Source organism: Balearica regulorum, chromosome 4 (assembly GCF_011004875.1).
Source record: "Balearica regulorum gibbericeps isolate bBalReg1 chromosome 4, bBalReg1.pri, whole genome shotgun sequence".
Classification (NCBI taxonomy): domain Eukaryota; kingdom Metazoa; phylum Chordata; class Aves; order Gruiformes; family Gruidae; genus Balearica; species Balearica regulorum.
Window position 1 is genome coordinate 40,488,312 of NC_046187.1, and position 17,572 is coordinate 40,505,883.

Genomic DNA, 17,572 nt, shown 5'->3' on the forward strand with positions numbered 1-17,572 from the left:
TAACATACTCCAAATAAAAATTTCATATCCATTCTAGCTACTGGAAATAAAATCAGAATGAACTATTACTGATGTAAAAGAACAAACTTATCTGTAAGACTTCTAAATCTTACCTTTCATTGGGACTTTAATTTGAACTATTATTAGTTGAAAGCCTATTTCATATACAATTGAAATTCCAATTATATCTGACCTTCTCATGAAATTTCTTTACTTGTGAGCTAGTATCCATTAGAATTCCTTATACTTAGTAAGGTTTCCTTTTGCATTCATTATCTCCATGTCCCTTCTCTGTCTGTATTTATTTACTTCGTATCAGTACTATTATTCACTTGTTAATCTTGAACTCTTTTGATTAGATTTATATTAAAAGGACATCAATAGATGTAAAATGATGTCAACAGATTCTAAACAGAATAGTGAGCAACTTCTTTGAGGTTATATACACGTGATATGTTTAAACATCATGAAATTTAAAGATTAGGTTACTTCACAATATTTCACAGAATATACTTTCAGGCCATTCCAAATTCCAAACAAAAATGGATTGAAGAAATTATGATAAAGCAGCAATGCTGAAGTCATTGAGAGCACCATTTTATGAAAAAATGCATTTCTAAACAAATCAATGTCTCACTCAATTTCTCACTATATAAAAAACCACACAAAATAATGCACTTAACAAAATGCCAATTTAAAGTTGTTTGTAGAAACTACCAAATACTTAAGTAATTTGAGATGTTTCTTTACAGTTCATAGTAAAACTCTTTTTTCCTCAACTGAAAGTGTCTCTATAAAAGCTCTAGGGAATACCATTACTCCAATTTCTCATGTTGTATATTAACATTAAAGAAAAAGTCCTATGACGTTTTCAGCAAAATTAGAATTAAAACTAACTCCATACCTGTGGTGTGAGAAATTTTTCAACACGTTTGGCTATAAAGCTTTTCTCCAATATGGAGTTTACTGATGGTCTATTCCTAGGATTTCTTTTAAACAACTGTGACAGCAGATTACGTAGGTCATAGGAGTAATGCATAGAAACAGGAGGAAAAGGTCCAGAGATTATCTTCAGTACCAAGTTCTTCATGTTACCAGCTTCAAACTGTATCACACAAGAAAGAAAACAATTACTACTTATTACCTACTGTCACTGTCTGTCCACATGTAAGGCTGCACATAAAGATGAAGAGGAAAACAAAAGAACACTACATCTTCCCTTGCCTCAACATACCGAAACAAATTTTGAAGGCCATCAACAGTTTAAAATTATCTGCTGCCAAGTGTTCTGATTATAAATACATCATAATACACATATTTCATACTATAGAATACAAATTTGGCTAACAAATAATTATTTCCCTCCAGATCTAGACTGACAATGATATATAATTAAGGATAAAATAATTATGTAATTATCTGCTTGATCTCATCTCCCAAACACTTTCAGCCACCACGTGCCTTCTGCCCTTTTTAGCAAAGCCACATTTCAAATGAAAGCATGTAAAACATTCACACTCATTCAGTGTAAAATCTAAAGGAATGCTTAGACTTCAGCTCAAGCTCAGGAAGCAAAGCACACCATTTCAATTCCTTTGTACAATAAAAAGAAACCAGTACGTATCACCCAGCTCACAGAAAACAACCTATTGCCATCAATTCTCAGAAAGGCAACATTGACAGCATTGCTGCCACAGAAAAAAACAAACAATACGAAATCAGAAAAACTTGAAACGAAATCCTTATCCCGTGAAATTTTTCTTCTGATTTTCGTGTTTTCATCTTTTTTCTTTTAATAAAAAAGCTATTTAAAACCAAAATACCACAACCAAAACAAGACAAAAACTGTTTTTTCTGCCCTTCCTAACCAGAAAATGGATGATAAAGATGTATTCTTCAGAGCAGCACACAAAAAGGCAACTCTTAGAAAAAAGTCCCTAGGTGAAAAAACTATTTAAGTAGAAATGCATTAATTCATCTGCAAAAAAGCCGACAGTCCAAATTCAGACTTTCAATGAAAATGTCAAGTTTTTGAAAAGAAAGGAACACCGTTCACAGTATCGTTTGTTACAGCACCTAACAAATTTTTCAGCTAACACAGTTCATTTAAAACCTATGCTGAAAACAAAATACACAATGCTAAGATTTCTGGAGAGATTGGCGTGAACCAAAACACAGATGGAAAACGTTGGTCGGTATAGGAAGAGGAGATTAAAATGTTGAAGATAATTTTAAACAGTCATTATGAAAGCTTTTCATCAACTGTAACACATTTGCATAAAATCAGGAAAAATCTGTTTGAAATCACTATTCTTTTAAAGAAATAAGAAGTTTCTACTCACTGCATGTTTAAGTGTGCACATTTCATAGAGAACACAACCAAGGGCCCAGATATCACTAAATCAAAGAGAACATACTTAAGAATTAGTTCTAGGTGTAACATTGCCAAGTAACTTACATCTGTGAATTCTATCTTTGAAAAAGAAAAGAAAATGTTGTATTTTGAGTACGTACAAGCTCTGTATCTGTATGACTTCATTATCTGAAGCAAGCTGTGCCACCTATCTATGCATGTGCTTAGAGAATCCAATTACTGTGTTTCTGATTTCATCCTTAACATGGTTTCACATTCATACTGCATAAATTAAGGCAGTACAACTAGTGTGCAGATAGGCAAAAGTAGAGCCATAATTAAGAACACAGCTAGATCCAGAACTCAAGTTCACATTGCTTTGTACTGCACAGACCTACTAAGGTACCACTTGCACAGTGCCTTCTCGGGTAAGAGAGGAACTAACAGCCGTTCACCATCACATGATTAGAACAGCTTTAGATTTCTAAAGAACTCACTTTCTTCTCCTTATCAAAAATATTTAATAAAATCTTACTTGTACCTTTTATTGTTGTAAGGTTTGTTCTGACATATTTCAGGCGACAAATAGTATGGTGTTCCTATGCAAGTGCGAGCCAACTCAGCAGTACTAAGGAAAAAAAAATAAGAATAAATGTTAACTAGTTAACTCCATGAAGTGCACAGATTGTGTTCTCCTAGATCAAAGCGATTTAGATTAAGTCAGAGAAAACAGCATCAAAAATTAATTACCTGTTAAGAACTCTGGCGATCCCAAAATCTCCCAGCTGTATTGTTCCATCTTTGGTTAAAAATATATTCTTGATATAGAAATTTTAAGAAGGCTGTTAATTAAAACATTCATACAATTGCACACTTTTTATTCTCAACGTGTTTTGGGAAGAATAAAGTTTTCTACCATTCAATCACTGTGAAGTCACTAGCAGTAGTGTTATTGACTACTATGAAACGCCACACCTATTCTAGTCCTACTTCATCAAAATTAAAGAAAACACTATTACACATTATAAAATATTATCTTTTCCGTCCCCACATGTAAATATATGAGTAATACCGAAGTACCTTCATCAAATAGCCTCATCTGCTTGTACAAATATCATATTAACCTCTTCCAGACAATTCTGAAGAAATAAGTGTTTCCAGTATTAGAAGTGTTTACATAAAAAGACTATTTTCTGTAATTTGCCAACTTACAGTAGCAAGATATGAATGTAAACACTTTGGAAGTAAATTCAGTTTAAAAATAATTACCTACATACCTGTGACTTTATGTCCCGATGCAAGATTTTTCTATCATGTATATGTTTTAGTGCTAAACAGATTTGTACAAACCAATCCAGAATCTATGCATAAAAGAAAATGCAACATCAGCATCATTATTTACCTGAAAGCTTCTGCAGTTACATAACTGAAGATATTATCAAATCAGTTTTATAATTATAACTCAGGATTTTACCCTCTTCCCACAAACCTGTCTTCATTTATACCATAGAATAATTAAAAATGTAATAGTACTGTCACTATAATGCAGACTTTTTAATGAAACGTGCCTATTACCCAAATTGGATACTAAGTCTGAGACTACTAGTTTTCTTGCATACTACAAAGCTTACAAAAGTCTGCAATAGGAATTTGATTGGCTAAAAAGTTAAGACATGGGACTTGCTTCTCAAATATTGTACTTCTGCTGTAACCAATACAAGTCGTCTTGAAGTCAGTGAATCAACCAAGAGTCCTAAAAAGCCATACTGATGTTTACAGAAACACTTATTTTATCATCCAGTAATTTTATGTATTTTACCTTAAAAAGAATAATAGAACAAAGCAGCTTTCAATGAGAAAAAGCAACAAACAACATATAACTAGAAGATTACATTCAAGCCAACAAAACCCATTTTTTTGTAAAGCTGTAAAAACCACAATATAAAAAGGGACTAATGGATAGAACTTTTCCATGTGAATAGTGGTTTCACATTCCCAACTTGAGGTACCTACATGTCAAAATTAAGTATAATGCAAGGTGTAGTTGTCACTTTTCCATTGTAAATTCTTCTTGTAAAGGTGATCCCAAATTAGAAAAATGAAAAGTTTTACAAATTATATCCCAAAAGGTTCACGATTATCCTATTTTAAATACCATCAACAGACATAATAGACTACTACGCCTTTCCAACCACAGGTAAATTGAGATCCTACTGGATGCAGAAACAAAAGCATAGAAACAATTTATGAGCAAGGAAATACACGTCAGTTCTAACTAAAAAATTGAATCCTACATAATCTATTTTAACTTAATCAAATCTATATATAAAATCCTCTCATTTATTCCAGATTGTCCCACAGTACAAATGACTTTACAACCAGTATCATAGAAAAAGAAAATCTGTTGGTATACTTCCAATACAATATTAAGTATTTTTTCTAATGAAAGAATAAACTTTCGAATTATGTTGTCCTGGTTTTAACAGGGATAAAGTTAATTTTCTTTCTAGCAAAGTTAATTTTCCTTCTAGCAGCTGGTGTAGTGCTGTGTTTTGGATTTAGGATGAGAATAATGTTGATAACACACTGATGTTTTCAGTTGTTGCCAAGCAGTCAAGGACTTTTCAGCTTCTCATGCTGCTCTGCCAACAAGAAGGCGGGGGTGCCCAAGAAGCTGGGAAGGGGGCACAACCAGCTGACCCAAACTGGCCAACGGGATATTCCACACCATACGATGTCATGTTCTGTTTATAACAGGGGGGTGGGCCGGGAGGTGGGGCAACTCAGGGTCTTGCAGAGCATCGACTTCGGGTGGTGAGAAATTGTGATGTTCATCACTTGTTTTGTGTATTTTATTATTCTTACCTTTTTTTTTCCCCTATTAAATTGTCTTTATCCCAACCCATGAGTTGTTTGGGTTTTTTTCCCTTTTCCATTTTCAATTCTCTCCCCCCATCCCACTGGGAGGGGCGAGTGAGCGAATGGTTCTGTCATTGTTTTTAGCTGCCTAAACCACAACAGATGTAAACATTCCTATATTTCATACCACTATATTTACAAAGTATGGGTGTTTTATCCTTCTGATAAGTGAAAATCAGTATTACAGACCAAAAATCCTGTGCTGTTATATCTTAAAAAAAATTTTAAAAATTCAAAGGTTTAAAAATATTCATGTTGTCCTTCAGTATTTTTCATTTCTCAGATTTGGTTTACTTTGCAAGAGATCCAACTTCTTTTTAAAGCATCTTACACACACAGACAAAACCTCAATTAACATACCCGGGATTTCCAGCTACATTTTCTCTCTTTTTTTTTTTAAGATACTACTGCGACTGATGGCAACAAGAATCACAATTTGAGAACCTCCTTTTAGATTAAACAACGTATCTACCAAACTGAACCAAAATAATTTAAAATTCATGAAAAAGTATCATGCAACAAAACACTACAGCAGCAGTTTGCTGTTACCTGATCTTCAGAGAATAAAATTCCTTTCTGAGCATTTATTTTTTTAAATAGGTCTCCTCCTTCACAGTAATCCATCACTATATAGAGACAGCCATTTTCTGTAAAATAAAACACAAAGTATTTTAAAAAGAAAAAAGACTCATCTTTAACATAACTTTCCAAATATCTTCACTGCAGTCACAGAAAAAGCAACAAAAAATTAACCTTTTCACATGCAGCTTCATACATCATTTATTAGTCCTTTTTTCAAACTTCAGGAAAAAAATGCTTTTGTTGAGTTTCAATAAGTTTCCCATTTCTGGTAACACCAGACTATTTTGATATGGAGTGAAAAAAATGACATCTGCTGAACAAATGCCCCAAAAATGGGGTTAAAAAACACTATGAAATTAAAGTTGTCGCTTTATTAATGCAATATAAACCCATTCTTCAACCTGCTTTCAAACATCCTATAGATCCCTGACCCTAAAAATAGAGATCTTAATTTCTAATTCAGGTAGTTGCCTCTATGTGCCTAATTCTTTCTTGGATTTTTACCTGTACAAGGTACTACTCGCACTAAGCGCAAGAAAACAACAATAATCAGCTCTCATATCAGACATACAGTTCATTTCAGAGACTGAAGAACAGTAATAAAACTTCCAGCAGACAATGACAGATGGAAACAATTATTTTCTCATTTTTGAATGAAATTTGGGGAGACTTCCAAAAATTCTATGCAAGTTTCTGTTAGGAGGTATGAACACATAAGAACACAAAGTTACAAAAAGTTACAGTACACATTAGGCATGATTTTGAGAAGAGCTGAATAAACGCACAAAATCAATCATATGCCGCTCAAAAGAAAAACTCCTGTTTAATGATAGAGTTAGTCATAGAACTTAAAAACTCTATTTAGAGTCAAAATTAATTAAATCATCTAATTAGCTTAAATTTCACTCCTGCAGAATTCTTCTGAAATCTGTCTTTCAAAACATCAAACCCAGGATTTTTCTTTTGTGCTTATAGCTGTTTGTATCTTGGTTAAGCTTTATAATCGGTATTATTTTAAAAGACGATCCAAGGAGTCTGGATTTCTTGCAGACCTGTTGCTGAAATAGTTCTCTTTTAGAAACCAAATCAGTGTGTTCAAACTCAATGTGCTTTAACAATAAAGATGCAACATGAAGTCTTGTGAACTACAGATTACAGGATCTACCTTCTCAGAAAAAAAAAAATAAATCTTACAGAACAGACCTTTATTACAGAGAAGACAGAAACATGGATTTATAAACTAGAAGACTATGGCTGTGCAACATGACTATGGCACAAAATTATAATTTCATTAATAGAAAAAATAAAAGCCCCCAATCAAAAGACATATGAAAGTCAGGAGAAAAGAAGGAAAGGAGAAAAAAAAGCAGTGTTCCTAAACCGTATCTCAAATAATATTTAGGAGTTTTAATAGTATTTTAATCTATAAGATAGGCTTTTGGAATCTTTTATCTGTTCTGCTCATCTCCTGAGACATTCACTGCGAAAACAATGTGGAATTACATTTCTCATTCCTTCAAAGCTCGATGAAACAAACAGTCCCATCTATTTTTCCTGCTCTGAAAACAATGATATGATTGTAATTACCGAAGACTGCATTTTCAGACAACAGACTTTTAGATAAAATTGCTCTTGCTGGGTTATCAATACTCAAATTAGCCCATACTCATATTTAATATATAGAAGCACTCAAGTCATTAGAGTATACACAAGTGTCCAAGGAGACTTAAGACACTGGATAAACAAGTAATCCTTTCATTTCAGCATCAAAATTGATGCATGTAAGGAAGAGACATCAATATTTCTGTTTAATTATTGCACTTTTTATTTATTGCTATTATTTTTAAATGTGCAGGGGAACTGTGAAGAAAATACAACCAAAAAAGAACTGAAGCAAGTAACAAAAGTATGAAAAAGACTGATTAAAGAAAGAAAACACAGTGACTTTTAAACTACATGCACTAAGTAGTGCGCAGTCACTTACTATCATCACTATCATTAGTTCAGGTTCTACTGTATTAATTCTTACCTTCAAATGACTCCCTATACAGGACAATATTTGGATGCTTCATGTTAGCCAATACAGCGACTTCTCTCCTTGATTCTTCTCTCTCCTTATTTGACATCTTAAAAAGGAAAATAACGATTTTTGAGAACAGGAATACAAAAAGAATGGATCAGTAATTAATAACAATCACTCACCTTAGAGATGTTTATTTCTTTAATAACATACTGTTGGCCATTTTCTTTAGCTTTGACAAGAATTGCTTTCCCAAAGGATCCTTCTCCAATCTTTCGCACTTTAATATATTTATCCATAGTTATCTTCTAAAGGCATCCTTACATGAGTACTAGGCAAAAACGCACAAAAGAGATTTAGTTAGCCATACCTAGCCTGCCAGGTCATGTTACATTTTTAGTACTCAAAATGTCAATCCATTTGTCTCCTCAGATGCATCACATGCTTTGTAGCTTTTCTGTAAATCATCTACTCTCAGTCTCAATTCTATTTTGGTACAGTTGGCTCACCTGGTATAGAAAAAGGGCTGCACTGCTAAACCGGTTTAAACTTTCATCTTGACAGACAGTATTAAAAAAAAAAAAAAGATGTGTTTATCTTTAAATAAAGCAAGTAGTGAGTAACATATCTTCTGATTCAGTTATCACACAAACATCATATAGAGCTATAGCACCTCATTAACTGTCTTTCATTCAACTTTACTTGGAAGAACCACAACAGCAGGGGGAAAAAATTCCTACATATTGTTTCTTAAGCAGCACTAAAACTAGTATTTTGGAAGTTAGTCACTACAATGAAGCCAAAATGGACTGAATTCGAAAGATCCCCATAAGTTTAGAATCATTATTCAATATAGAAAGGTGTGACCTTAATTCTGACTGAAAACATAGATAATTTATTTTTCCACATTGCACAGAAAATAAATTCCTTACAAAATGGTGCAAATCAGTCTTTTTAGTGTACTATACGACCACTCAGACTACCTTTTGAGATTAAACAGATTAGTCAGCTGAGTGTTGATGGTGCTTAAGGGTCTATATTAAAAAACACTGTGGTAAAAATAAGACACTAGTGAGCTGCATGTGGAAGGTATGGCAATATAGAGAAGCATCATAACAGCAAAGAGAATTGGCAAAACAAAGATCAAAGTGATAAACATCAAAACAAATTCATGCTGGACTAAAAGGTCATCTTTTCTACAGCAGAAAAAACTTCCATATCCTGAGGAACTTTCTGTAAGCTGAAAAAGACAAAAGGTTCCCAAGCTTTTCTGCATCCAAGCCTCACTTGAAAGCACTAACAGCATTTGTGCTTTGCTGTACCCAGCTTCCTTCCAACAGGAGACCCTACTGGCTTAGAGCCATACTTCACGCACATCTCAGGTGTCTTCTCCCTGATTCAGGATCATTTTTTGTCATAGCATTACCATGCACCAAACACAGATGCTGATAAGGAGTCTCAAGAAGATAAAGGACCCATACCATGGAAGCAAACTGAAATCAATAAGCTTGATTAGTATAGCAAGATGAAACACAAGAGAACTGAAGTAATTTTTTCTGCAAAATAGAAGATGGGAAAACAACCAGGACACTAAGGATAACTACCAGGAAGAAGAAAAGTGAAAATGACAGGCCTGCAATGTCTTGGTGGGATTTTGTGCCTTGAAGCATGGAAAGTTAGTGTGAAGTTGCACTTCTGAAAAAGGAAAGACTCAGTATTAACATTAATATTGTCTTTTGGGCAATGGCAAAACATAGCAGGCGGGGGACAATTTTAACTTCATGTGCCTTTACTAAGTTCTCTTCCTACCCCTGCTTTGTTTATGAAACAAGTATGCTGTACTACAGCTAAATCACCTACATTAGGGCGTAGCTGAGGGCTCCCACTGCACAATGTTCTGTGCAAATATAAACAATCAATAAGTGGCCTGTGGGCAAAAAGGTACAGTTCACTCAAACGGGGTATATAATTTTGTACGAGTTAGATGGCTCATTTTTACCCGCGGTATAGGAAATCCGAGTCTTGAGAAAGGATCTCAACGCTGACAGGGCGTTGGCTTTCCAAGCCCTGGGCGAGAAGTCATTTTATCCAGCACGGACACGCACGAAAGCCGTTTGCGCGCCGGGGCACCCCGACCGACCGCTGGGCGCTGAGGTGAGGCGACAAACCCGAACCGCACGGCCAGGCCACGACCAGGCGGACGGAACGCTACACCGCGAACTGCCCGCCGAACCCAGCCTGGCGGCAACAGAGGCCAGGCGCCGCGCAGAGCCGGGCCGGGCCGCCCTCCTCATTCGGGCCCCACCAGGCCGCCGCCCCCGCACAGCCGGGGCAAGACCGGCGCCAGAGCGAGAAGCGCGGCCGGGGGCCCCCAGCCCCACGGCGACTGAATGAAGCAACGCGCCACCAGCCTGGCCCCACCGGCGACGGCGGCCACTGCTACCACCGCCGGCCCGGGAGAAGGGCGGCCCCGCGCCCCGCCCGCCTCGTCCCCACCCCAGCATACCTCCCCGCTGCGCCCGCCGCTGCCACAGCCGCTCAACCGAGCCTCACGCCCGTCGCTGGCCCGCCCCCTCAGGTCCTATTGGCGGGCCCGCCCCGCTGCTCAGCTCCCATTGGGCGAGACAACAAGTTCGCCTGACCGCCCTTCCCGCGTTAGCGGTGCTTCACCGTGGTAACGCACGGTCAGGAGTCACGTGACGGTCGGGGGCGGGGCTCCGGCGGCGCCTGCCTACAGCCGCGGCGGAGCTCCGGGCTTCCCGCAGCGGTAGCAGTGTCGATCTTCTTTGGCGTTTAAGGGGAAAAAAAAAAAAAAAAAAAAAAAAGACATAAACCACCTCTAAATCTTTAACGAGCCAACCATGACCCACAAGCCCGCGCAGCCTAGCACCGGCGGTACGTGTCTTCCCCGGGGGGATCTGTAGGGGGAAGCGCGTCCCGGGGTCCAGTGCCCAAAACTTACTCAGGAGCGTCAGGCTGCCTACGGCAGCTGGCCCCGAGGGGCATCTGCGGTTCCTTCGCTCCCTAGTGAAAAGTGCGTGTTAATAGCACGAACGAGTAAAGGCTTGTGACTCCCAACGCTCTTTTTCAAGTCTTACTCTAATCGTCTTGACCCATCATCCTGTATGCACGCTACAAAGCACAGCTCAGTCTTGTTAAGCTTTTATATAAACGAACCTGCGGGTATTTTATCATTTTTCCTTGAGAAAAAACCCACTTAACCTGCCAGAGTATTTTTCTGGAACCTCCATTCTGTGAACGTATGTTAAGTGAACTGTTTGCTAGCCTCGGTATCTCGGCAGGCAGTGAAATGCCCACTGCCTACCTCAGGATGATGGTACACAGGAGTGACGTGCGCAGCCTGAGAACTGCATTTCACCTGCAAATAAGCAAAAGCTTAAGCTCTTAGGACCCTATAGTCAGAGCGCGCAGCGTCCGTGAAATTAACACGCGTCTTGGTTTAGCCAGAAGCCAAATGACGCTGCGATGTACCGAGCCGCCTCCTTCACCTGAGAAACCGGTTACTCCCCGTTCATGAAGCGTGGGGATTTCTCGGTCCCCTGTTACCGCCCGCTCTGCGCAGCGGCGAGCTGTAACCTGGGCCCATAACCCGCCCTCACAGCAAGTGCCGCCTCTCCCGTCAGGAAGCGCCTCCGGCGCGAACGGGAGCCGAACACCCGAGCGCGGTCGGGACCGGCGGCAGCGCAGCCCCAACCCTCGTCCCGCGCCAGTCTGCCTCACCGGGCGCGCGCCTAACGGCCGGTCCCCTCCAGCGCCGCCGGCAAGCCACGCCCCCCCTGCGCGGGCGGGAAGGGGGACCCATGCCGGCAGCGGACCGCAGGAACCGGAAGTAGTGGCGGGTGACGCTGACTCGCGGCCCGGGCAGGCGCTGAGCGGCGGTGCGCGTGCGTGCGTGGCAGGAAGCCCCGCCCCTCGGCCTGGGGGCGGGGCTGACTGGCGGAGCGACCGTTGGGCCAGGGGCCGAGCCGGTGTCCGCGGCGTTTCCGCGACCCCGCCCCGCCGCCGCAGGAGGATGAGCCAGCGCCTCCCTGGGGAGCAGCAGGCGGCGCCACCCGGACAGGTAGGGGCGGGGCTCGGTTCGGCTCGGCTCGGCTCGGCTTCTCTTCTCCCGGCGGAGACCCACGGCACGGGACAGCCGCCCCGGCACCGCGACGTGACAGGAGGGGCTGCGGGCGGGCCGCTCGGTCCTGCTCGGTGGTGTGGGAGCGAACGAGGCCGAGGTGGCGGCTCCAGCCCAAGCGCTGCGTGGTGGGGGGAGGAGAGGAGAAAGCAGCCCCCGCCGCACGGCCCGCCCGCGGAGCGGCTGCTGCGCGCTCGTCGGCGAGACCGCTTCATTCTGCGGCCGGGAGGCGGGAAGGGGCAGAAATGGCGGTTCCTCAGGGGTCCCTCAACTTATCTGCTCTCCTCCCCCGAAACGGGAGAGGCCGGGGTGAGGGGGAGTACCCTGCGTGCTTACCCAGCGTGTAACCTCCTCACCTGGTTTCGGTGTTCTGTGGCAGCTCCCGTTCGCACACGGAAAACTGAGGGGCTCTGCGACTTGGAAGATCCAGAGTCTCCTCCCCAAGTAAACAGTGTTAGAAGTACTATTCTGCTTGAGCTCCTCGCTTTGTGTTGGCTCATGGGTTTGGTTAGTAAGGTTGCTGTTACACAAGGGAGGGAGATAATGAGCTCTTCTTGGAAGCTCTTATAATTAAATGAGGAGGGTGCAGGTCAGTGAGGTTAAAACAGAAGATTGACTGCGTTCTTTCATATTCTCTTCCCTACTTACCCAAAGTCTTCCCATATCCAAAAAGGGGGAGGTGGCCGTAAAACATGTACGTGTCATTTCTCACCTAAAATGAACAGCACCGAGTGTGACAGTGGAAAATCATGCTGATAGTGAAATATGTTCATTGTTGAATAGTAAATTTGCTGTGTCACACTTTAAAGTACTGAACTAGGTAAAACAAGGCCTTAAAAGCAAATTAAAAATGTTACTAGTGGTAAATTGTGTTAGAAAAGACACTTAATATTTTTGGAAAGATGTTCCAAAGTGGTAATCATTTGGGTTTTAAGACTTGAACCTCCTTTTCGAGGTTGTTGGACTTCTCAAGTTTATGGTGCAGACTTTGTGAAAGAAATTAAGTTCACTTTTATTTAAATGTCAGATGTATTGGTACTTTTTAATTTTGGACACATTTCTTCTTGGTGGACCTATGAAGTGTTTTATGTTGTGTTTCCCCTGGCAACATAGATGCTTCTTTACAAAAGCAGTTATTTGAATGAAGGATATGTTGGCATGACAGCTTGGCAAGCAGATAACTACTAATACTGTTTCTCTATTTAAAGAAACTTCAATATGTTGTAATGTAAAATTTAATAAAATCATCCGTGCATTACAGGAAACCTACCTTTGTGAAGTAAATAAGCCCCTAGAGAACTCACTAACTGTCACTATAATTTTTTTTTTTTTTTTGAGATAAAAGTCTTACATTGGCTATCTGCTTTAAATTTGATGTCTTGTCTCTTTGGTTGGCAAACAGATGTCAACTTGCTGCTCAGTACTCTGAGTTGTCAAAATGGGAAGCAGTTCTGCCGTGGGAAAACTGCAGCTAGCTTGAAACAAAATGACTTTGCATCTGTCTGCAACACCTGTGGAAAATAAAAGGTATATAGTGCCCAGAAAAATAGAGCTTGTTTCTTGTTTGCTTCTGTTTAGTATTGGTATGTCAGGCCTAAAAATTATTTACCTTACAGTAGTAGATGTCACACACAACGTATATTGAATATTTCTAGAAATATATCATCCTTGTTCTATGATTCCCAAGGCTGTCTTTGCCCAAATCTTTACAGGATCCTGTCAGTGTACCACTATTCTCCCTGTGGTGCATTCTTGCAAGTTAAAATAATCCTGGAGTAAATCTTTTCTCTCTTTCTCTCTCTTAATATTGACTTGTAATAAGAACAAGCCTATTCAAATCCTTAACCAGGAAAGGCACTTGAAGCTGTTGGTCTTTGCTCTTCATGACTGCATTGCTCTGAGCCACTTATTATGAGTTTGCCTGCATTTTTTTCTTGCAACTCTGTACTTCCTCTTGTGCTCTCTTCCACACCTTATGTTTGTCACAAACTGATGTTTCAGTAACCTGCAAGTGAGAACCCACTGTGCACTGGTTAGTCTATGAACAGCTGGGTCTAGCTGCATAACATATCTTCTGCCATTCACTGAATGTACACTTTGGCTTTTCCCCCACACACACTTTGGGGTTTTGGAGACTGTGTGTGTATGTGTCTTACTTTGGTATTTGAACAGCAGAGTTGCATTCTTTCAATGTAAACTCTAAAGCTGGGACAGCTGTTCCAAGTTCACAACTGTTGACAAAAGGCTTCCTAGCAACATTCAGAATTTTTCCCCCTCTCCTTATTTAAGTGACTTGATATGCATGTGAATAGGTGTTACTTTGCAGATCGGATTTTCAGGGTAAAGTCTTATAATGTAGAAGCTCTATGGTTGAAGAGATCTGTGCCAGAAATTATAATGACAGTTCGAGTTGTTTGAAGAGCTAATTTCCTAATTCTTGGACTCTAGGTTGCATGTTCCTAAACTTTGTGCTTTGGCATCTCCTTGGCAGCAGCAGTAACCAGTAGTCTCTGAAGGCAGTCAGCAGGGACGGTGATCATGTGCATGAAACTGCTTATACACCCTCCCTGCTCGTTTTCTGCAAACTAAGATTCCAACTTTATGCTTGTATGTTCTGAGAGCAAGTTCCCAATTCTGTGCTCCCTGTGTCAGTCTTTCCTTTATGTCATAACCTGAAAGTGCAGGTTCTGTGTTGGCTGACTTCCTAAAGCTGTTCAGGTGTCATCTTTTTACCTGCACTCATGAATGAGGTAGGCAGCTCTAGGGTCTGCTGTGTAGTACTTTGTGCTTGTTTATATGCCAGGCTTTGGAAACTAAAGATGCTCAGAATGTTAGAGAGTTGACGATTATAAATTTTTATAGGTGTTTAACTTGAAAGTTGATTTTGAATTTTGGAAGCCTTTATAAAATCAGCTGAGAGAATAATGCTTAGAGAAAACAATGCTTATTTGATTCTGATAAGAGGGTTGTAAACAGACTGTAGAAATACTGTTTGCTGGAACATGTGCTCTGCTTTAAAAAGATAGTAACTGAAAAATCAACGTAAAACCTTGAGATAGTGGTTACACTTAGTGAGCTGATAATACCTGTTGTTATCAGAGAGAAGAGAGTTGACAAAGAAGTTTCTGGGCTTCATGCATAATAGAGAGGATTTTAGACAAGGCTGTTAAAATAGTTGTAAAGCTGTTTGCATCTGGAGTATCCTTATTTGTTTGTATTATGTAGTTAATAATCTTGGATATGTACTCCTGGAAATTAATGGAAGGAAAAGAATTCATAGCGAGTATCAGTGTTTTTATTTTTTTTAAATGACTTTCAGAGAGTCTAGTCAGGTATTTCCTCTTGAACTTTCTAGACATTCAGCTTTTTTGTTTGTTAAGCATTTTGCTTAGGCTTTCTAGTTACAGGAGCAGACTCTGTGCTTACTTTGGGAGAGTAAGGAAGAATAGTAAATGAAAAAGTGAATTAAGTTCAGTCCTAAAGCACTGACCCTTTGATAAAAATAACCTTTGCTGTTACTTTTTTCCCCTATTTTTGCTATATTTTGATAAATTTCTCTAAAAAGTTCATGAAAGAGGAAGTACTCAAATACGTTCTTTGTGTGTTCATACTGCAATACAGTATAATGAAAAAATGTTTCCTAATTGAAATAATAAAAAGGTAATTTCAGTAATATGTTTAAATTACAGATAGAGCTACTGAGGTGACTTAATATTTTGACATCCTACCAGTTAAAATTCAAGTACGCGTTCTCCTGAAAGATAAGCTTATGTTTGAGTTCCTGCTACTCTTATCTCCAAATTAGTATTCTCTGCCAGATTTGTTGGGTTTGATGTGTTATCTGTAGTTCTTGATCTACTACAGCTTTTCCTCTGAGATTTCTGTTATTAATTTGTCTCTTGAATATGTGGGGGGGGGGGGGGAAATACAGTTCCTGTATGCTTTCAAACACGCTCATTTTCTGATTCTGAAAAGTGAATCTACAAATTTCCAAAGGAGGTATCTCTAGGAAAGAAAACTGAAGATATTTTAATTATTAGACTTTTTGCTGCTTGTCTTGCAGAAAACTTTTATTCTCGTATGGAATCCTGCAAAAATGAGTAAACACTTAAAATTATTATCAGTCTTACAGACTTACCAGTTTTCTTCTGCTTTATGCTAAGACATGAATATTCTTTTAAATTACCCAACAAGGCTTATAAGATTGCAGAACACTTGAGGAGACCTAACAACCTGTGCGCTGAGTGTTCATGTTATTACTACAGTTTGGAAAATCTCAATGTTTATTCTTCTCTGTTAAGGTAAAACAAAACAAAACAAAAAAACCCTAACCACCAAACCAAACCCTTTTGGTTCTTTGGGTAGGGGATGGATTTTTTTAAATAAATTTTATCTATGAACCCAATGAACTGATCTCATCTTTGTAGTTATGTAGCATGTTTAAAATAACTGACCTTCTTGTCTTAACTTTGTCAGCTAGAAGCCTTTTAGTAAAGTATTGCTGAATCTTTTTTCTGTGACTTTCAAAATTAAAAATCTCCCACAAAGCCACATTCTTTTTTTTCCTTCATAAAATATCCACCTAAATTCTTGCTTTCAACTTTATACCAGTATTTAACAGTTATATTTTTCCTCCAGTCTCTGTGCCAGAAAATTGTCTACCATTTGTAGACCTTTACAAAGTATACATGATTTTAGAAGTTGTACTTCCCAACCAGCCAAGTAAGTTTTACAGCTGGAGAGAAGAATATTCAACTGAGGGGAACTTGCTGTGCATTCAGAACTGTTAACATGCTTGATTTAGTAAATACTGTACTTTGGTGGTGTTTGTGCATCTAGGGCTTCACTGCCTTTTGGTTTTGTGGTTTGTTGGGTTTTTGCTTGTGTTTTTTTTTTAAATCTCCTTTGGTTAGCATACATGTTTTTATTAAAAAAAAAAACCACAACCAACAACAAAAAACAAACCAGAAACAAGCCATTAACAATCATTTCTTAACATCATAGGTTTTCAGGTGTCTCGGAACATACTTAGTTATTTATTTCATCTTTTGAAGAAGATCAGAATGGCAGTGGTAATGGTTGAATACGCTGAATTAACAAAAATGAGGTGGCTTCTCTCTAGTTAGAGCCAAGAAGGTCAGACATGAGCCAGATCCTGGTGTTGATTGCAGATGCTTCAGTCCTTCCTCACTTTGCAACCCTAATGTTGCTTGAGAGGATCCAGAGCAAGGAAGAGAGCAAGCCTATTGTCAGGGCTCCTAGCCTTGATGTTTGAATAGCTCTACATAGCCCATCTGTCAATTTATCTGTCTGTTAGACATACCAAGAAGAGCCGCCAAATGACCAAAGACTTGTCATTTCTATCCAGAGTACAGCGAATGTGTTGCTCATTAGCTGTTGTTTGCTTTGGTTTGAAGTTGGAAAGTAGGGAGAGTAGGTGAACAGGAACCACCAGAGGTCCCCACATGATTTCATAAGCAGTGGTCATATGGCTGTGCTGTGTTTTGGGGAATGCAGTAGGATTTATTTTTTTTTCTTGATCTCGGTGGCTTTAGTG

The 17,572-nt window shown here is 39.4% G+C and overlaps 2 protein-coding genes across 14 annotated transcripts in view; one reads left to right on the forward strand and one right to left on the reverse strand.

Annotated features, from left to right (window-relative positions):
• Positions 1-11,733, reverse strand: part of NEK1 (NIMA related kinase 1) — a 50,483-nt gene extending 38,750 nt beyond the window's left edge. For 6 of the 10 annotated variants that reach the window (XM_075751864.1, XM_075751860.1, XM_075751863.1 and 3 more), the window contains exons 1-9: positions 10,381-10,459; positions 8,057-8,205; positions 7,884-7,980; positions 5,822-5,919; positions 3,631-3,714; positions 3,104-3,171; positions 2,895-2,981; positions 2,343-2,397; positions 905-1,105 (exon numbers count right to left, since the gene is read on the reverse strand). In XM_075751864.1, coding sequence (XP_075607979.1) covers positions 905-1,105; positions 2,343-2,397; positions 2,895-2,981; positions 3,104-3,171; positions 3,631-3,714; positions 5,822-5,919; positions 7,884-7,980; positions 8,057-8,173 — 807 coding nt within the window. In that variant the 5' untranslated portion in view covers positions 8,174-8,205; positions 10,381-10,459. The other 4 variants (XR_012835319.1, XM_075751858.1, XM_075751859.1 and 1 more) reach the window with 4 other exon arrangements.
• A 1-nt stretch (position 11,734) lies between these two features.
• CLCN3 (chloride voltage-gated channel 3) overlaps positions 11,735-17,572 on the forward strand; it is a 67,386-nt gene continuing 61,548 nt past the window's right edge. Inside the window, exons 1-2 of one of the 4 annotated variants that reach the window (XM_075751870.1) lie at positions 11,792-11,955; positions 13,418-13,542. The gene's annotated coding sequence lies outside the window, so the exon portion shown is untranslated. Of the gene's footprint in view, positions 11,956-13,417; positions 13,543-17,572 lie in introns of all 4 variants that reach the window. The other 3 variants (XM_075751872.1, XM_075751868.1, XM_075751871.1) reach the window with 3 other exon arrangements.